The sequence below is a fragment of the Cryptomeria japonica genome, chromosome 5, assembly GCF_030272615.1.
Source record: "Cryptomeria japonica chromosome 5, Sugi_1.0, whole genome shotgun sequence".
In the NCBI taxonomy this organism is placed as follows: Eukaryota; Viridiplantae; Streptophyta; class Pinopsida; order Cupressales; family Cupressaceae; genus Cryptomeria; species Cryptomeria japonica.
Window position 1 is genome coordinate 624,147,569 of NC_081409.1, and position 23,275 is coordinate 624,170,843.

Below are 23,275 nucleotides of genomic sequence, written 5' to 3' on the forward strand. Positions count from 1 at the left end.
CTATTGCAATTCAACATCTTCCTCTTCTGAGTCTCCAGTCGATTTTCCATTTTCTTCTTCATTGTCATCACTTATTGGTTGAGAACCAAAAACTACATTTTCTGGTTGATCGTTATTCTGTGCTTCTGGTTCAAAGATCATTGGTCTTTTTTCATTATCATCCTTTTCAGATTTTGACCTATTTGATCCTTCAGACTCATTTGGCAAATCATCCACCTTCACATTAACACTTTCAACTATTTTCTTAGTTTTCTTATTGTAACATTTTTATGCTTTTCTCTTAGAAGAGTAACCTAGAAAGATTCCTTCAGCAGATTTTGCATCAAACTTCTCAGCATAGTTATCCTTTTTAATAAAACATTGACTTCCAAAGATTTTAAAATAACTTACACAAGGAGTTTTACCATACCATAGCTCATAAGGTGTCTTATTGTTTTCTTTCTTTACAAGTATCTAGTTTAATGTATAGACTGTAGTACTGACCACTTCTCTCCAAAACATCTTAGGCACATTACCTTGTAATAACATTGTTCTAGCAATATCAATAATTTTCTATTCATCCTTTCTGATACGCGATTTTGTTGTGGTGTCCTTGGAGCTGACATGTGTCTCTTGATACCCTGTTCATCACAATACTTGACAAATTCATCATATGTGAATTCTCCTCCTCGGTCTCATCTTAAACATTTCAAGTTTTTACCAGTCTCATTCTCAACTAGATCTTTTAATGTTTTGAATTTACTAAAAGCTTCATATTTCTCCTTTAAGAATGTAACCCCCATCATCTTGGAATAATCATTGGTAAAACCATGAAATATATATGACCAAAATAACTTTTTTCTCTCATAGGGCCATAGAGATCAGTATGAACCAAATCCAAAATATTCTCAGATGAACACTTCTTTCTCCTAAAATGAAATAGAGGCCATCTTACCAATTTGACAGTCTTTGCATATCACATTATCTGGTTTAACAATTTGTGGTAATCCTCTTACACCACTTAACTTGCTTACCTTCACCAAGTTATCAAAATTAATATGACAACATCTCTTGTGCCACAAGCAGCTATCTTCCATTTTTGCAACCAAAAAATTATTGACATTAGCATTCAAATGAAATAAATTACCTCTTGCTCGTTTCCCGCTAGCAATCAGTTCACCATTTCCTCCAATAATTCTATAGATTCCACCATTAAACTCAAGCAAATAACCTTTATCATTTAGTTGTCCAACACTTAATAGATTATGTTTTAGACCGTCAACCCAAAATACTTCATCGACATTAATCTTTCCATTCAAAGAAATAGAACCTTTACCTTTCACCATGCAGGGAGAGTCATTTCCAAATCTAACAATACCTCCATCAAATTCTTTAAGAGTAATAAACTTACTTTTGTCTCTGGTCATGTGGTGTGAACAACCACTGTCTATAATCCATTCATTACTATTTTCTACATGAAAAATCGGTGCCTTCTCATCAAACAATTCCTCCTTTATAGCTACAAACACAATCTCTTCATTGCCATCTTCATCTTCAGATTCCTCATTAGTCACACCTTCATCCACTGCAACATAACAATGTTTTATGCTTTTCCCTTTGAATTTCTTGTACTTATCTTTCTTATCAGTGTTAGGGTAGTTAGCAGCAATATGACCAATTTTACTACAAGAGAAACACTTTAAAGGCATCTTTCCTTTATACTAACTAGTACCTCTTGGAAATCTCTTAGCTAATAGTGCTTCAAGTTCCATCACTTGATCTTCATTGTCTTCACTTTCTCGGTTACCTCCATGACTAGATCTACACTCATGACTTAGAAATATATTTTTTTCTTTTCTAGTTGAAGAATTGGTAAGAAAGGATTTAAAAGTAGATTCAGTAGATTTTGTTACAATATTGTCAAAACTATTTAACTCAAAAGCTATAAGCTTACCGATCAAAGAGTCAACAACTACATTATCCTTTGAAATGGATCTTAGTTCTTGGATTGATGATACTCAAATAGAATAGCGACGTTGTAGAGTTCTCAATATTTTGCTTACCACCTCATCATCATCAATTTTACCACCATCACCTTTTATTGCACCAACAACTTCTTTAATTCTCTGACCATACTATGCAATATTCTCTCCTCCTTTCATTCTCATGTCATCAAATTTTCCTCTCAATATCTCCTCTCTTGCTTTTTTTACATGCTCATCTCCTCCATAGATTGTCTCTAGCTTTTCCCAAACCTCATGTGCAGTTTCCAATCCTTGAACATCAATATATTCAAAATCAGATAAAGTACTTATAATAGCTTCCATGGCTTGTATGCTCTCTCGTTTCTCTTTAAGTTCATCCAATGTAGAGGGAGTAGTTGAAGGAGCCACATATATTGTTTCAACCTATTTCCAATATTGAGTACCAAGACCTTTAAGATATATCTTCATTCTATCCTTCTAGATCTTGTAGTTTTACTTGTTGAACTTAGGACCTTATTTCTTCATCAAATTCTTTCTCTAATCATTTCTTATCAGTATCAGTAATCTCTAATAAACTTTAAATAAAATAACATAATTGGTGTCTCTGAAATAATGCATGAAAACATAGACAATATGAAAAGACATTCCACACATGAACACCAAGATTTTTGATACAGAAACCCAAATGGGAAAAACCACGGTAGGATTTGGTACCCACAATAATTTGTACTCTTTTGAAGTACATCCTATTAGGAGCTTACAATACACCCGGCTAAGAGTAGACCCTATTAGGAGTCACCCAGTTATGGGATTTGCTTGTCACTCTAGCTAGGAGCTTAATGATCTGTTAGGATCAACCTTGTGAGATAATTTTAACACTCTTTTTGAGAGTTTCCCTATTAGAGGAATTAAGTGACAAAGGCCTATTAGGACCTACCGGGTTAAGGGATTTATGTTGTTGTAACTGTTAGGGAACAATAGTGAAAAGTGATCTATTACTTTGCACTTTTAGCTTGCTAAATCAAATCCAGTTATGATTCATAGTCTGCAACACTCAAGAAGATCTCTATCTTCTCTAGGATGACTTAACTCACTCTCCTAATACCACTGGCACATAAAACCTTAGTTGTGTCATCCTAAATAGCCATCACAGCTAAGTCGGCCATGAAACCTAATTACATCTTGAATTTACAATACAGATCATATCAGATCATTATCCAGATCATTACAACAATTTACAATACAATATCAACCATTAATTGATCACAACTTATCCAAAAAATTCAATCTATACATAAGTCAAACTCTTAGAACATTCTGGTAAGCACTTTGCACATTCCCAAGAAATTCCTCCATCAATCATGTCAAAACACAATGCAAATATTTTATACAGGTTGTGCTGAGTTACCACATTCATGTAGACTTTCCATCAATTACCAACATAAAAAAAATCATTACCAGTTTGATGATTTCTTCACAAGTGCTTAAACTCTACTAAAACCCTGGCACAACTTCATCAGAAATTCAAAACATACCTTCCGATAATCAACACAAGATGTGGTTCTGGTCACATACACAAATCCATCATAAAATCTTATTTTTTGAACCACAAGTCTCCAACCATCACCGATTTATGGATTCCATCAAAATCTCTGCTTTACCAATTAAAGTCCTAATTCTTAGTCTTGTCGGTAAACCCTACCATACTTAGAAACTCTAACTTTGGTAGACCAAATCACTTATCCAACAAGTCATACATCAAAGACCATCTGTAAACATCATCAAAAATCAATTGACACTGGTTTACATCAATGAAAACACAGGTAACTAATCATGTCTTCTTTCCTCTACCAGTACAGTCATCAATTCATCTGCATCAGTTATGCCAATCATACCAACATGTCTAACTTTGCAAACTAGGCTCTAGTTGCCTATTTCAGTCCATACAATTCTTTCTTCAGTTTGCACACCATATCCAAATCTTTTGTCAGTCTGAATCAATCTAGTTACTCAATGTATACTTCTTCTAGACCCATTCAAAAATGATGATTTGACATCCATCTAATAAAATTTAAAGTTCTTGTAAGAAGAAAATGAAAGAAACATGCATATAGTTTCCATCCTTGCTACAAGAGAAAAATATTCTTCAAAGTCTATGCCTTCCACCTAAGAATATCTTTTACATACCAATATTGTTTTTTCCCTTATAAATTGTCCTTGCCCATTTAACTTATTTTTGAATATCCATTTAGTTCCTATTACAATCTTGTCCACTGATGTAGATACTAGCTCCCAAGTCTTGTTCTTCTGGATTTGATTTAGTTCTTCTTTTATTTATTTTACCCAACTTTCAACTTTACTAGCTTCCTCATAATTCTTCAGTGTAGTCATTAATAGAAAATAATAATTGGCTTGTTCTTGAGATTATGCAGTTTTCCTTCTTGTCTGAACATCTTTTGTCTTATCTCCAATTACCTGATTTTCTGAATGATGCTTTCAAACATACCTAGTAGGAAATTTTGTTGAATCTTCCTCTTCTTCTTCTTGATTTGTTTCCTTCTCTTTTTTCTCTTTTAGATAACTTGTCTTCTTTGTGTTGGAATCTAATAACACTGAGAGGGGGAGAGGGTGAATTAGAGTTCTCCTGGAATGATTAAATTTAACCTTATTAACACAACAACTCAGCAACTGGTATACATAAAAGCTAATAACAAGAAGTAATAATGCAACCACAAAGATGAACACCATAATACAAAGATTTATACATGGAAAACCTCAATGAGGAAAACCATGGTGGGATTGGAGACCCACAATATCTATCAACTAATCAGACAAATAAATATTACATATAAGGTGCATGTACGAAGGCCAACAACCTAGAGTGCACTACTCATCACAAAAGGAGCCTCATTGACTACAAGAAAACATCAGACTACAATCTCAAAAGAAGAATGAACTGCAAGAATAACATCTCCTATGTCTAAGTACAATTCCCGTTAAGCTCAATACTGGAGGTCTTAAACCTCTTACACAAACCCAATTTGATCACCTATGATTGACCAAAATCTCTGCATATGATTACAACTCTATTCGCACATAGATAATCCCATAACCCACAACCACGATCTACAAAAGAGATCTTACATCATATTTATACCAACCCTGGACTTAAACAATTAGGTCAACCACCTAAAAGATAATACAATAAATCCATTACATAAACCCACAAACCAATGATAATCCAAGTTGGTCTATGAGTGAAACAACATTAACCAAATAATAAATCCAACCGGTAACGCATCGGGAGCATCCATCAACACTTTACATAAACTGTTCCATAACCTAACACAATAGCATTAGCTTTGATGCTAAATGCAACACCATCGATCAACTGGAATATGAACATGATAACCATCAGCATCCCAAAAACATTCTAGAAGCTTCACCAACACCACTTATCTAATCCATCAAAATATCTTCAATGAAGCTCTATTGGCAAAACCCTTATCGGTAACCAAAAGGCTTACTATAATATTTAACAGATTCTGGATCACCAAATTTTGAACCAAATGAATGTAACATGAATCTGAATGACATGAATGAACGAACCAAACCAATTCCACCAAACTAAACATACCAGAGAATACCGAAGATGATCTCTAGATCAACATGACAATCCAACCACTCTACCAGAACCCGATAGACAACCAAACAAGCTAGTGTTGACATCAATGACAAACATCAATGCAACACAACATCAATGCATCTGATACCAATTGTTGGAATCCAAGAACACTGAGAGGGGGGGGGGGTGAATCAGTGTTCTCCCGAAATGATTAAATTTAACCTTATTAACATAACAACTCAACAACCAGTATACATAAAACCAAATAATAAGAAGTAATAATGCAACCACAAAGATGAACACCATTACACAAAGATTTATACATGGAAAACCTCAATGAGGAAAAACCACGGTGGTATTGGAGACCCACAATAACTATCCACTAATCAAATGACTAAACATTACATATAAGGGGCTTGCACGAAGGCCAATAGCCCTACAATGCACTGCTCATCACAAAAGGAGCCTTACTGACTACAAGAAAACTTTGGACTACAATCTGAAAATAAGAATGAACTACAAGAATAACATCTCCTATACCTGAGTAAAATTCTGGTTAAGCTCAATACTAGAGGTCTTAAACCTCTTACATAAAACCCAATTTGATCACCTATGATCGACCAAAACCTCTGCATATGATTATAACTTTATTCGCACATAGATAATCCCATAACCCATGACCACAATATACAAAAGAGATCCTACATCATATTTATACCAACCAAGGACCTAAACAATTAGGTCGGCCACCTAAAAGATAATACAATAAATCCATTACATAAACCCACAAACCAATGATAATCCAAGTCAACCTAAGACCGAAACAACATTAACCAAATAATAAATCCAATCGATAACGCATCGGGAGCATACATCAACACGTTACATAAACCAATCCATAACCTAACATAATAGCATTAGGTCCAGTGCTAAATGCAACACCACTGATCAACTGGAACATGAACATGATAACCATCAACGTCCTGAAAACCTTCTAGAAGACGCACCAACACCACTTATCAAATCCATCAAAAGATCTTCAACAAAGACATGCTAGTAAAACCCTTACTAGTAACCAAAAGGCTTACTAGAACATATGATAGATTCTGGATCACCAAATCCTGTACCAACTAAATGTAACACGTATCTAAATGACATGAATGACCGAACCAAACCAATTCCACCAAACTGAACATATTGGAGAATACTGGAGATGATCTCTAGTTCAACATCACAATCCAACCACTCTACTATAACCCAGTAGACAACCAAACAAGATAGTGTTGACATCAATGCAACACATAATCAATTCCTCCAAATTTCCAACAATCTCCCCCTTTGGCATTGATGGCAACACTAGATGTGAAAAACATCCAAGTTCCAAGAAATTCCAAACAAGTCTCCCCCAATGGAAGACATCCAACAAATGATATATCAATGAAGTTCTGAACCAATTACCTCTGTACCAATTAACCATCCATAGACCTGAACCAAACTCCCTTAGTGGGGTACAACCAATCTGAAATTTTGTTCCTCCCCCTTTGACTGATATCTTTGTTAAGCTCTATTTTTCACATGTATATCTCCCCCCTTTGACATAAATGCGAGAAATCTGAAACAAACATCAAAGAAAAACCATAGATCCTCTTAATCACACAACTAACTACTCCCCTTGAGTAGTAGCACAAACTCATCAATCCAGAATGAATGATAGTTCTGATAATTAATATTGGACTGATGTCAATCAACATCACTTAAGTCTCAACTAGAGGGGCAAAGACCCCCAATCTATCTCTAAAGTACTCAAACGATTCCTTTGGAAAAGGTTTAGTAAAAATATCTGCAATCTGCTCTTTACTGTTCATATAAACCAATCCGACTTAATTTGCTTTCACCTTTTCCTTCAAAAAGTTATACTTGATTGATATTTGCTTTGTCTTAGAATGAAATAACAAATTCTTTGATATGTCAATACCATCAGAGTTATCACAGTGAATAACTACTGGTTCATCACAATCTACCCTTATATATTTCAACATTTGCTTCATCCATAGGACTTGTGCATAACTAGTAGAAACAACAACATACTTAGCTTTAGTAGTAGATAAAGAAGTACATGATTGTTTCTTGCTGATCCACAAAACAAGTTTCTTTCCAAGAAAGAAAACTCCATCGGATGTTCTTTTCTGGTCATCTATATCTCCAGTCCAATCCACATTTGTATATGCACATAGTGTAAAGTCATCATCAACCATAAACCATATGTAAAAAATCCTTGTTATCAGAGAAAAAGATTCAACATAATCAATTCCTTCCTTCTAAGAATATCTATTGTAAACCAATCTAGCCTTGTTCCTCACAACTTGTCCATCTTCATTAAATTTATTCTTAAAAACCTATGTGTTGTCCTTTTCTATTTGATCCTATTCCTCTTCCATAGCTTTCATCCAACATTCATCCTTACATGCCTCAACTACGGATGCTGATTCAATTTGAGAAATTAAGCATACCTCATTAGCTACCAACCTTCTCCTTGTCATCACTCCCTTGCTCTTGTCTCCAATGTTCTGATCTTCTATATGATTCAACCTTACATACCTAGGAGTCTTCTTACTTTCTATTTCTTTGCCTAGATCTTTAGTTACTATTGAATTTTCTAATACTGCTGGAGTAATTGGTTCAACATTTTGTTCTGGTATAGGAATTATTGGATCAGTTATGATCATTTCCACTCTGGTTCTCTTCCATAAGTTCTTTTTTTTACCTCTGTACTTCTCATCCACATTGACATTAGCACTCTCCACAATTCTCTGCAATCCTTTACTATAACATCTATATGCTTTTATTTCAATTTAATAACCAAGAAATATCCCTTCATCTCATCTAGGATTAGACTTTCCAATTCAATACCAAAGATTCTAAAAAACTTAGCTGTAGAAGTATGACCAAAACATAACTCACATGGTGACTTTCCGGTAAACCAAACTAGATCCAAGATCTAACAAATCTTTGTCGATTAACCTTCAAATTGACTTCTGCATAGTCTGAAATAGGTTTTCAGACCACTACCAAGGGCAATGAAAGATATGTCATCAATTTGCCTCCCCCAAGGCATCTGCCTTAGTTACCAGATGAAATTCATGCTACTGGTGCAGGAACATTCTGCTCTACCGGTTGAGTAACCGGGGTATTTTCTTTAGCCAATTGATCCTCAGACCTTCTAATCCACTTCTAATTATGCTCTTTCCAAATATCATTAACCTTTTTCTTTCCCTTCTCATTATATTTGTCATTTTCTATCGGTACGTTCTTTCTTTTGCAAAATTTAGCAATGTATCCTACTTTGATACATGCATAACAAGTGATATTGTTCTTTTGAATTGCCTTGCTGTAACCTTGACCATTTCTTGACCTACATTGATTAGCCATATGTCCAAAATTTCTATGTTCATGACATTTTACATTCTCTACAATCTGTTGTCCTGTGACCATACATTTTGCAATTGAAACATTGGCTGGTACCTAAATTATTATTCTGATTGACTCTATTTATGTATTGACTTTCCATATGAGCAAACTTAATGCAAACAAATCATATACCATTAAATTTATGTTTATTGGGTTGTTTTACTGATGACCTCTATTTCCGGTTGACTGGTAGATTCTCCTGATTGTTTGTTTGACCAGATGTATCATCCTGATTTGTAGTGTTGAAGATTTCTCCATGCTCAAATCCAAGACCTCTAGTGTCTCCATTGTCCCTTTGATTCTTCAATAATTCATCAATCTTTATATAATTGACCTTGAACTTATCTTTGTACTCATTTATAGCATCCAAATCACATCTTAGGACTGTTATCATTCTTTCCAACTCATGCTCAGTTTTCATGAGATTGTACTAATTCAGCTCTTAATATATCATTCTCATGCGCCAACCTAATACATTCTTTAGATCTATCTTTTAGAGATTTAGCGAGATTTCCTTCATTCTTATTCTAATCTTCAATCTCCTTGGACATCCTCATGGTTAGGGCTTGCATTTCATTCTTCATGACACCATTTTCCGGACTCAACTTCTGACATAGTTCTTTAAGAGCATTCTTTTCTCCATCATCCGGATTTTGTAATTGATAACAAAGTTCTTTCCTTTTAGCTTGCATAGATGATAACCTCTCCTGAAGAGTAAAGATGAATTCCTTTGCATATCTCATCTCATCTTGCAATTTCATGTTCCTCAATCTTTCATCATCATAGTCCTCAAGAGCTACTTGAAGTTATTTTCTCAAACTCACCTCCATAGATTTTGGATACAAGATCTTCCTCAAGCTGTTAGATTTATTCCAAGGCACCAAGATTCGATACCAATTGTTGGAATCCAAGAACACTAAGAGGGGGGTAAATCAATGTTCTCCTGGAATGATTAAATTTAATCTTATTAACACAACTCAAAAACCGTATACATAAAAGCAAATAATAAGAAGTAATAATGAAACCACAAAGATGAATACCATAACACAAAGATTTATACATGGAAAAACTCAATGAGGAAAAACCATGGAGGGATTGGAGATCCACAATATCTATCCACTGATCAAATGAATAAATATTACATATAAGGGGCCTGCGTGAAGGCCAACATCCTAGAGCGCACTGCTAATCACAAAAGGAGCCTCACTAACTACAAGAAAACTTCAGACTACAATCCAAAAAGAAGAATGAACTGCAAGAAAAACATCTCCTATGCCTGAGTACAATTCTAATTCTTCATTCATTGCACTAACCCAATCATCATCTTTTAGTGCTTCCTTTATTGTCTTGGATTCTATTGTTGATATTAAGCATGAGTTGTCTTGGATCTTCCTCCTGGTTTTCTCACCTGCATTCTTATCACCAATTATTTGATCTTGTGAATAGTTTAATCTAACATATCTAGGTAATACCTATGTTGGCTATGCATCTTCTACACCAGGTTCTTGATTTTCTTCATCGTTGTCATCACTTACTAGTTGAGCACCTAATTTTGCATTTGTGAGTTCTTCATTGTTCTATTCTCTTAGTTAAATAATCACAAGTTTCTCAGCATTATCATTCTTTTCAGATTCAGATCTACTGGTACCTTCAGAATTTCTAGATAGATCATCTACCTTCACATTAGCACTTTCAACAATTTTCTTAGTTCTCTTATTGTAGCATTTATATGCCTTACTATTAGTAGAGTAACCAAGAAACAATCCTTCATCAGATTTTGCATCAAACTTCTCAGTGTAGTTATCTCTCTTAATAAAACATTGACTACCAAAATTTTTGAAATAACTGACACATGGAGTTTTTCCATACCAAAGCTCATAGGGTGTCTTATTGTTACCTCTCTTTATCAGTACCCGGTTTAAAGTATATACAATAGTATTGATCGCTTCTCTCCAAAACATTTTTGATACATCACCCTATAATAACATAGTTCTTGCAACTTCAACTATTGTTCTATTCATCCTTTCTGCTATGCAATTCTATTGTGGTGTCCTCGGAGCAGATATTTGTCTCTTTATACCCTGTTCATCACAATACTTAACAAATTCATCAGATGTAAATTCAACTCCCCGGTCCGATCTTAAACATTTCAAATTCTTAAAGGTATCATTTTCAACTAGAGCTTTAAATGATTTGAACTTAATAAAAGCTTCAGATTTCTCCTTTAAGAGTGTAACCCACATCATCTTAGAATAGTCATTGGTAAAAAGAATGAAATATCTATCACTAAAATAACTTTTTGTTCTCATAGGGCCACAAAGATCAGTATGTACCAAATCTAAAATATACTCAGATGTATACTTCTTTCTCTTAAAAGAAATAGAGGTCATCTTACCAATTTGACAATATTTATAGATCACATTATCCAGTTTAACAATTTGTGGCAATCCTCTTACAATACTTAAGTTGCTTACCTTCACCAAGTTATAAAAATTAATATGACAACATCTGTTGTGCCACAACTAGTTATCTTCCATTCTTGCAACCAGATAATTATTAATATTAGCATTCAAATGAAATAACCTACCTCTAGTTTGCTTCTCGGTAGCAACCAGTCCACCATTACCTCCAATAATTCTGCAGACTCCACTTTTAAACTCAAGCAAATAACCTTTATCATTGAGTTGACCAACACTTAAAAGATTATGCTTTAGACCATCAACCCAAAATGCATCATTAACATTACTCTTCCCGTTTAAAGAGATAGATCTAAAGCATGAATATGAATCAAAATTAAGCTTATGTAAATACATGAAAATAACATGAAACCATACCCAACCCCAAGGGAGATGTACAAGCCAATCGTCAGTCGGTGATCTCCTATTTTTATTCTACATCTTCAAAAGCCCCCAATTGATAAAATTATACTTGATGAATGTTTAATGTTGTTGAAGACTTCAAAGATCTACTCTTTCGCTGCAAAGAAGGATCTAATAATCCAAAAACCTACTCTTAGATTCTTAGAAGAAGACCCCTTCAAATGAAGAAAGAGAGATCTTAAGTATGAAACCCTAGATCTTAATTTCATGTTTAGGCCGACCTATGATTTGAATTAAATGTAGTGTCATAAAATTGTGATCCTAACAATTTTTGACTGCATTAGGGTCCTCATGCATGCGAACTCAAATCCTCTAGCCTGATTGGAGACCGAAGATTGCTTGGCTTGTAGAAACAACTTCTTCATTGGCCTCTGCATCACCTCGACTGCATTCTGCCTTGGAGAAAGGGGTAGGAAATGGTCGTGGCACCACTATCCCCCTTGAACAGTGGCGTGGCACCCTTGTCCTCCTAGGACAAGGGCATGGTACCCCTGTCCCTGCCCTATTTTGGGGCAGGATCCTTCCTAGAGCATGCATTGTGGGTTGTATCTCGGGCAGGAAACTCCCTCAATGCTGGCCCGTGATGAAATTCAAATCCACTAACATGTATTTAAGGGGGAATTCGTCCTCTTATTTTCATAAGTGGAAGTTTGATAAGTTGGATAGGTCGAAGTTGGATATGTCCAAGTGATCAAGCATTCAAGCATTCAAGCATTCAAGCATTCTTTTCTAGCATTTTGCATTCTCAAGTCTCCCGTCAAGGCTAGGTGTTGAATTCAAGTCAAGGATTCAACCATTGAAGAGGAGATTGATTTCAAAATTCAATTCCACACAATAATTTCTATCAATATTTCTATCACAACCTCCCTTGAGGTGATTTACAATTCAGTCTTTCATTTACATCTACTTGCAAGTACTTTCTTTTATTACTTGGTTAATTCCAAAATTGGTGTTTGACCTAAAGGACAAAACCCAATCCCAACCCATTTTCCTCTCTTTTTTGTGTGTATGTTGTAGGTGCACAACAGTACTTTCAAATTCAAGCTCCATTTGCAGAGGCGGAAAAACTTTTTTTGTTTCGCGGATTTTTCGGAGGACCATGTACATTCCCTTCACGTTCCGAGCAACTTTTCCTCAAATTCGCAGGGTGACTTTGTCTTTCTAAATCATACAAGGAAGAGGGGATCAACTTAACATTCCCAATTCATTAATAATTCAATCTACCATCTTTGTGTGGAGAGATTGAATCTAGTGAATTATCTTCTCCTCTTCCTACTTCCTAATGTAATGGTGAAAATTTATTGAATGATAATTAATAGTGAAAATCTCATCTCTCTTTAAGGAAAAGAGTAGTTTCCTTCTTGATTTATCATTCATCATTTTTCCACCATTACAACCATCAACCCAAAATACATCATCAATATTACTCTTCCCATTCAAAGAGAAAGAACCTTTACCTTTCACCATGCAGGGAGAGTTATTTCCAAATCTAACAACACCTCCATCAAATTCATTAAGAGTTAAGAACTTACTTTTGTCTTCGGTCATGTGGTGTGAGCAACCACTGTCTATAATCCACTCATCACTATTCTCCATATGAGATACTAGTTCTTTTTCATCCGACAGTTCCTCCTTTACGACTACAAACATAATTTCTTCATTGTCTTCTTCATCTTCAGACTCCTCATCAGTCACACCTTCATCCACTACAACATAACAATGTTTCCTTCCTTTTCCTTTGAATTTATTGAACCTTTCTTTCTTGTCGGTGTTAGGGTAGTTAGTAGAAATATGACCAATTTTACTACAAGAGAAATACTTTAAAGGTAGCTTTCATTTATACTCACCAGTACCTCTTGGAAATCTTTTTGCTAATAGTGCCTCAAGTTCCATCACTTGATCTTCATTGTCTTTATTTTCCTGGTTACTTCCATGACTTATCCTACACTCATGATTTTGGCAATATCTCTTTTCCTTTTCTAGAAGATGAATCGGTAACAGAAGCTTTAAAGGTAGATTTAGTAGATTTTATCACACTATTGTCAAAACTATTTAACTCAAAAGCTTTAAGTTTACCAATCAATGAATCATTAATAGTTACCTCATCCTTTGAAATAGATCTAAGTTCTTGGATTGCGGATACTCTTATAGAAGACTGAGGTTGAGGAGTTATAAGCATCTTACTTACTATTGCATCATCTTCTATTTTGCCTCCAACACTCTTTATGCCACCAACAACTTCTTTGATTCTCTGACCATACTATGCAATATTTTCACCTTCAAGCATTTTCATGTCATCAAACTTTCCTCTCAAGCTTTCCTCTTTGGCTCTTTGTACATGCTCATCTCCTCCATAGATTGTATCTAGAATTTCCCATACTTCTTGTGCAGTTTCAATTCCTTGAACATAAATATATTCTGAATCAGATAATGTACTTACAATATCTTCTAAGGCTTACATGTTCTCTTGCTTCTCTTTGAGTTCATCCGGTGTCAAGGGAGTAGTAGTAGGAGCAATATATTTGTTTTCCACATGTTTCCAATATTGTGCACCGAGACCTTTAATGTAGATTTTTATCCTGTCTTTTAAGATCTTGTAGTTATCCTTGTTGAACTTAGGACCCTCTTTCTTCATCATCTTGACTTCCTCAGAATCTTTTCCTCAAATGGTTAGGCTTTTTGAACACAGAGGACCAAAGCTCTGATACCAATTGTTAATCCTATGAGGACCCGATTAATACTGAGAGGGGAGAGGGGGGGGTAAATCAATATTAACACCAACTGAAACTAAAAACTTGAAAATAAAACTTATATCAGATCTGAAATCATTTAACACTTAAAACAATTCTTCATAACAAATGTCTCACTTCCCTTATTGGATCTAGACAATCATTTCCTCTTATGCAAACTTATTAATTTGATTAGTCATCAACTCAATATTAGATCAAAAAACACTATAATTAACTTATTAATTGATCAGAATGCTTCATCAACCATTTAACCATCAATACCAGTAACCACTTTAAGATCTCCTATAAACAAAAAATAAACTGTCTTAATTGTTAATCAGAAATAAAACATGAACATCATAAGAAAAGCATTCCACACATGAACACCATAATTTTTGACGTGGAAACCCAAATAGGGAAAAAATTACGGTGGGAGTTGGTACCCAGAATAATTTTTACTCTTTTGAAGTAAACCTTGTTAGGAGCTTACAATACGCCTAATTAGGAGCAAGCCCTATTAGGAGTCACCTGGTTAAGGGATTTGCCTATCAAACTGGTTAGGATCTTGATGACCTGTTAGGATCAACCTCGTGAGAGGACTTACTGCTCTTTTTGAGAGATGCCCTGCTAGGGGACTTAAATTTTTTCAAGTCTGTTAGGACCTACCCGGTTAAGGGATTTAACCTGCTGCAACTGTTAGGGAACAATAGTAAGAAAAATGATCTGTTACTTGCACTTATCTGCTTGCTTGATCAGATCCAGTTATGCACAATTCTCTGCAACTCTCAGGCAGATCTTATACTTCACTTGGATGGCTTAACACATTCTGTAAGACCACCGATACAATGAACATCAACTATGTCAACCTAAATAGCCATCTCAACTAGGTCGACCTTAAACCCTAAATTACATCATGAATTTAATACAGATCATAAGAGATCAATATACAAATCATTTCATCAAATTAAAATGTAATATCAATTGTTGGTTGATTGTAGCTCATCACAGAAATCCGATCTACACCATAGTTAAACCCTTAGCTCACTCTGCTAAGCACTTTGCATATTCCCAAGAAATTCCTCGATCATACACACCAAAAACATAATGTAAATCATTCATGCAGGTTGTGTCGTGTTACAACCTTCATGTAGACTCATTGTTGATCACCATCATAGCCACAATCATTACCAGTTTAATGATTTCTTCACCAGTCCTTAAACCCTACTAAAACCTTAGCAAAACTTCATCAAAGATTTGAAACATGCCTTTCGGTAATCATCACAAGATGTGGTTTCAGTCATATACTCCTTTGCATGATACAAGTTCACATTTCAAACCACAAATCACCAAACATTACCGATCACCTAATTCAATCAAAATATCTTCGCTTTACTAGTTAAAGTCCTAATTCACAGAATTTAGTTCTCTGCCGATAAACCTTGTCTCCAGTAAATTGAATCACCTAGATGACAAACCAAAACATCAAGAACATCAAAAATCATCATCTAACATCAGTTCACATCAGCTACCAGCAATGACAACACAAATAAATGATCATTTCATCTAACCACAAAATCTCAGTCTTCTATCCTCTACCGGTTCAGTCATCCACATTTGACTACATCACCTGCATCATCGCATTTGTATCACTTATGCCAAATACCAACAAGACAACATAAGTTTTGATGACAAAAAGGTATATGCTATTGTACATCCTTGTTAGGGGGAGTATTATAGTCTCTTGTAATATTTTTCAAGTTTTTGTCTGATGTGATGTTGAGTAGAGCTATTCAATATTATGATTTGTTGATCTTGATGTCAAAAGGGGAGAAATATATAGGTTATTTTTAGTTGACTTTACTATTTGTGGTACACATGTGTTTCTATCAATGATAAAGTGGGCGAATGTTGGAAACTTGAGTTGTGGTGTTGTGTTGCCATTGATGTCAATTTGTCTTGTGTTGTCATTAAGTCAACTTGTCATATAAGTTATCATAGATATTGAAGTAAGGATGATATAGTGGAAGTTCCAATATGTAGGAACGAGTACTTATAGGTTCCATTATGATGATGAAGTATGGATGATGTACCTGTGGGTTACAATATTATTTTGAAGTAAGGATGATGTAGTGGAAGTTGCAATATGCAAGAAGGAATATTTATTTGTTTTGGTACTATTGAATTACCTTGTGCAAATATTGATGTATTTTAGGAAGGGTGGTACAATAGAAGCATCAATATGTAGGAAACACTATTTAATATCTCAGTGGAAGAATATCATCAATTCCTCTGACATGTAAAGACTATATGCTATGGTTTTGAATATGATGTCTATGTTATGTGTATATTGCACTATCTATTTTACAATTTCTCTATAGCTTAGTTGACAAACTTGGTTGTTTTTTCTTCTGATAGTAAAGTTATTTATCAGATTAGGTTTGGACTATGTTTGTTGTCTTCCATATATATGGATTTAGGTGCCACAGTTTGGAGGATTTGATCATGTGGTCTATGTAGTGTTCCATTTCTTTTTTTAGGTGGAAACTTGATCGACAAGTGGAGTTACGATGTTGTAAGTTCTGTGTGTTAGTTATTCTAGTCTCTAACTAAATGTGATGTTGTATATTCTACTTGGATCATATTATTTTGGTCTAGATACCTTGGTGGTTGAGCTTGGATGTTGTTATGGGTCTTATCGTGGCATGTGTAGATCTACATTGAGTTTCATGCATTGGAGAATGTTTTTAGGCTCACTAGTTGGCTGATTCATTATTCATCTACATGTTTCATTTGATACCAACCTTGGAGGATGTGCTAGTGCGTGCGGTTTTTTGGAATCATTTAGAAATGTTGTATTGTAATGTTTTTGCATTCTATCTATCTCCTAAGTGGAACACTTAATATTTCAGGTTTTGGGTGGTTGAATTTATGTAATAATGTATATTCTATTTGTAGTTGATCTAATTAAGGGTGTTGATGATTAATCTTGTATATAAAGGAGTGTGAATTTATTACCGAGTGTGTACAATGGATGTGAATTAATTTTTTAAAGGTGCGAAAGACGTACAAGAGGATTTGGTAGTAGACAAGTGTAAAAGAATATTGTGAAGAGCTTTGATGGTGATATTTTTCAGTGTGACAGAGTTTAGAGATTATATTTTAGAATCAGAATAGTTTGTTATGATATTGATCGCTTTACATAGTGGTTCAAGGTAAATTTCATGATCACGAGATCTTGTTCATTCTAATTCAGTTATTCATTTCTCTACTAGAAGACAGTGAGACTCTTAGGAGTACAGTGTTCCCAAGGCAACATTTTAATAGATTATATTTATTTTGTGAATTTGATTCTCATCGTTGTTTCTCCCTAATTGGGTTTTCCACTTAAATCTAGTGTTCATGTGTTTGTTGTGCTTCATTCTTTCATGATTTGTTTCTGCTAAGATTTTATTCTTGTGGTTTAAATTTTAAAGATCGATATTTACATGTTTGAACATCTGAATTGATTCACCCTACCCTCTCAATCCTATGGTGTGTTCAACACTTCCTAGAGTGGTAGAATTCAGAGAAAAAAATTTCCTCTGCAAATGATGATCCCTCCTTGTCCAAAACCAATTCATTGAAAATAACATTTCTTTTTCCCCTAGATAAATATAAGTTTAACCTTGGTTGTGATACCCCTTTTTAATTATGGAGCTCGACAAAAGCCCCAAAAAAAGGCAAAAATTTGATTATCTTGTAGGTAGTAGCAAAAAGACCATCATTGGTAAAGGGAAAATGACCAAAATTCTTTGTGAAAATAACTCGACTATCTCACCATATCCCTCCCCTTCTATTGATTTTTTTGATTTGAAATGTGTTAAAGAAGATATTACTACCTCCTGTAGTGATATGAGGTTTGGCAAGTTTTCTATGATCACTACAATGGCTAAGATTACTGCTACTCTTGGTAAAATTACCTGTAGAAATTAAAACGTCTCATGAATCAAAGGGTTATACCTCTAACAAGGATCCAAGTAAGGATAGTGAGAAAATCCTAGATGATTCACTAAACCTTATCCTTGAAGACTCCCTTTCTCACTCCCCACCCTATGAAACACACTCTAAAGAAGCCTTGGAGAGGCTTAACATTCTAAATGGATATGGCATGGAGGGGGATGAGGAAATTAAAGACAAAGGAGCTACTGTCAAGGAGAAAACACCTCAAAATTGGCAAGTTCTTGTTGCAGAGCTACATGATCTCAAGGTTAGAGTTGACTATTTAGAAACACCATAGAATTGTATTGGTTGTGAGAGAAACAATGAAATATTATAAGTTTAACAATAACATGATGCATAGAACTATTATTGGATTGGTCACTATAGGAAGTAAAACTAAAAGAAAGTCGAAAAAAGATTGCCTTAAGAATAGGGATGAAGACAAGAAGAAAGGGAAGAATATTGCAACTTTAATGGCTTGGGAGGCTACTATAGACCAAATGGTTGAGGACTGGGACTTTATCGATCTTAGAGTCTTTATGGTTCTTATGTTACTCTATTTTTTGGTTATCGTTATTTGGGTTATGTTGTCTCTAGACTCTACATTACCAGTTTCTTGTATGTATTTGTTATAAACATTGTTCTATCTATATGTTTTTTGTTGACTTTCTCTACAAGGATTCTATTTTTATGGTTTTTAATTCTACAATGTAAGAGTTGGGGGCCCTTTTCCCATTTATAATAATAAAAAATCAATTATTTTGTTATCAAACTATTCAGCTCACAAAAATTATTGATTAATAATCATGCATAGGGTAGCTAGAATCATGACCTCAATAATGAGATAAATTTGTTTACAAGATTTTTTTTTTAGAAAAGGGCTTGACTAAAACAAAAAATAAAAATAAAAAATTTAAAAATAATAAAGATAATTAATCTAAAATATAACCAAATTTAAGCTAGTTAATAAAGTGCAATAGAAAATAAAGTACTTATAAAAAATTTAATAGAATTCATTGAGATCAAAGAGAATAATCAGATTTTTGTAAGCAATAAATAAGAAAATTATAAATTCAATAAGCAACGGAGAATATATCTAAAGGTAATAATAAAGTTAGGTTTGTTATACATAAGTAGACTAGAAGATATACTAAAACAAGCTATCATTCAATTAATTTGAATGTTTTTTAGTTTAAGAAGCATAAAATTGTCACCACATAACTATAATATTTTTTATTTTGATAATGAAAAAATTAAATAATATAATAGATAATGAGATTGAAATACATAAAGAAATTAGATGCATTTGAATTAGAAAAGTGAAACTTAACTACTAGAGATGGTGTTGTCAAAACACCTTGCATTTATATGTATAATCTTAATTCTAAGTTAAGTTTTAAAAAATAATTTAAAATGAAAATGAATTGCAATAGTACTTATATATTATTCTCTTTGATGGTGACGCCTTTTAAACATGCTTAAAGGAAAGAGATTTAAATAATTTGACTAACTGATTATGCTTTTAAGTTTAAAAACTAATTTAATATAAGAGGCCCAACTTTCTTATAATTGAAGTTATAAAATAAGATAAAAAGAGACTTTATAATAGAAATGACAACTACACCTGAAAATTTAGATTATGAGGTTTATTAAGCCATCATTTTATATAAATGAAAGGCCACTCAAATATAATATATGTTCACATATCAAAGTTGTTTAAATATTAAGTAGGGTATAAATTTTTTGAAACCATTTTATCAATCTTAGCAAGAAGGATAGCAAGAATACTTGTGCTTTAATTACATGACATATTTTATGTATAGTATTCACTTATCTTTCTCAAATGTTATCTATTATATATTTAAAAAGTGCATACCAGTATCCATATCAGATCGTACATTAATATCCATCATCATTTTTTACATTATTTAAATGATAAAAACACATAAATATTAATGATCAAAATCAATTAAAATATGAATTGTAATATCTTGTTATATACTATTAGAAAAAGCATAATAAACAATTGTATTCAAGATGATAAGATACATAATCATCATAAGATATCAAAGTATCAAATATTATGAAAACAATTTCAGCAAACACTATCAAAATATCTTATAATGTTCTATTAGGAAAAAATATAATAAACAATCTTATCTAAGATGATAAGATATTACTCCAAAACTTAATACATAATCACCATTAGATATCAAAGTATCAAATACTATCAAAATATATTATAAATAACAATTTATATGTATCAATTTTTTTCTCATATTACAAATTATGAAAACAATGCATTGCAAAACCAATTAAGTTTCATGAATGGATATTAAAGTAAATCAATAGATGTCATGAAAGTCTGCTTTTTCTTATCTCTTAACTCACAATGTGATGTTGAGAAAGCGCAAGCACAAATGCCAATAGCAAAGCCACTGAACAACCTACGAAAAAACCTGCAACAGAAAATTTTACATTTGATTATAATTAATTTTGCTGATAATAAGTTACTCTCAAAAGCGACAGAGCAGAATGTACCTAAAGAAAGAGTTTTGCGGTTAGACTTGTGATGGGGAGAAGGTCTCAAAGAGTTCATAGCATCTCTTCGCTTGTTTTTGCTCAAGTATTTAGTGAACAAAATCTCTACTCTCTCCATTATGCGTAGCACCTATGACATTATATTTCAGCACAATTAAACAAATTCTCTATTTAGACTTAAATTTCATTGTAGTTAAAAATATTGAGAAATAGTACCTTGTCAGACCTTGTTGACAAATAGGAATATTGCACTTCTCTTAGATAGGTATCCATCACACTCCTTCCTGTAACCTATACAACAGAGTGCAAAAGAAAAGAGAGAAAAAATAATCTTTATTCCATTTCAAGCAAATAGTATCACATTACATTGTTGTGAAGACTTTATATTACCTTATCGTACTTCTTTAGTATCTTTGCGAAAGCAAGAGTGTTTAAGGACCTGCACATACACATAACATATATATCACTAAAAAGTAATATATACACAACAATATAACTAGAGGTAGAGGTTGTGATAAGAAACATGGATATATTTGCTATATTGGTTTGTTTGAAACATGAAAGTCGTAGTCAGTAGAGGAACCTGTTATTTTGGAGAAGAGTGAGGCCTTTATAATATTCAATAAAGGCTCTACGTAACATTTTTTCTGCTTGACCAACTTTGTGTTTAAGGCCTTTAGATCTGTAAGCACCATCCTTCTCTCCACATTCTGTTATGTTCAGGAAAAAATATAGCTTAAAATTATAAGCATTTGTATATAGAAATGATTCAAGTCTTACACATCAAACATATCTAATATTGATAGTGTATGTTTTTGGATTCGATTGTGTAAGAATTTTTGTATCAACGTTTTAGATCACACTGCATGATCCATCATCAGGATGATAGAGAGCATAAGGAGAAAATCATTGTTCTTACACAATTCAATCTAGAAGCATACAATATCAATGTTTGATGTGTAAGACTTGAGCCATTTCTATGTACAAATGCTTATGATTTTCTTCTTATGCTCTCTACCATCCTGATGATGGATCATAGAGTGTGATCTGAAATGTTGATGCAAAAATTCTTACACAGTCGAATCCAGAAACATACACTATCAATCAAATAGATTGTAAAAATTTATTGATATTGACATCAAACATTGATGTAAACAATGTATAATTTAGCTGTATTATTTAAGTAAATTGAATATGTGGAAGTACCTATATCAATCTCTTGACCGGTTGAATGGTCAAATATTTTACTTGCAGCAATAGCTCGTTTTGCGTCTATGAGAGTCTCCAGCTGCACTTGAAGCTGTTTGCCTCTAACAAGGTATTCTTTTTCTTTGGCTCTGTAAAACTTGTTGACCATGTTAAGCTGAGAATCCAGCCTAGAAAAGAATACTCTATCATGCTCTGCCCATGGAGATTGCCCATATATCAACTCTGTTTCGTACACAATCTCCTTACCACTGCCAATGTTGCTTTGGATTTTATGTTGATGTATAATCTGCTCATAAATTGAATTCATATGAGTACAAATCTACACAATAAAATATTAGTGTTTTTATAGATATAGATGCACCTTATATATGTTGTTTATGAAACATTTGAAGTTCCATGTTTGTATATATTTTTACCAGGTAAGATCAAGTAGAAGGTTTATTGAATGCTGTTACGTGCTCTGGTGCAACTCTATTGGTGACAAAATGGTGTTTTTTGCTTGCAATCTGCTCTCTAATTTGTCTGATGTCCTTCTTCAACTGCTTGTAATTCACATAAGCATTTCTCCACTCTGCAACAAGCTGGGCTTCTAGCTGCTTCTGAAATTTCATCATTTTTTCACTTCTGAAACGATAGTTTTCTTATTCCCAACTTCCTGCAAGACACATCAACAATCTAAATTTTTAGATTTTTTAAGGATCTACATATTGTCTCCATTATTTTCTCTTTTAGTCCATTAGAAATATGCTTAAAGTACAATAATATGTATGCTGATCTGCCTATAATATAAATATTATTGCGCAGGAAGCCAAGATCTGCTGACAATTCTAAGTAACATGATGGACATTTTTCATGTTAAAAAGACATATGCAAGTGTTAGCA

The 23,275-nt window shown here is 33.6% G+C and overlaps 1 protein-coding gene across 1 annotated transcript; it reads right to left on the reverse strand.

Annotated features, from left to right (window-relative positions):
• Positions 1 to 23,007, reverse strand: LOC131063746 (phosphate transporter PHO1-3-like). The gene is made up of 8 exons (XM_057997647.2): positions 22,849 to 23,007; positions 22,433 to 22,679; positions 21,768 to 21,894; positions 21,575 to 21,623; positions 21,401 to 21,475; positions 21,185 to 21,314; positions 21,035 to 21,102; positions 1 to 216 (listed from the first exon to the last, which is right to left on the reverse strand). The coding sequence occupies exons 1-8, from the start codon at positions 23,005 to 23,007 to the stop codon at positions 1 to 3; spliced, it is 1,071 nt and encodes a 356-aa protein (XP_057853630.1).
• Positions 23,008 to 23,275: the final 268 nt, after the last annotated feature.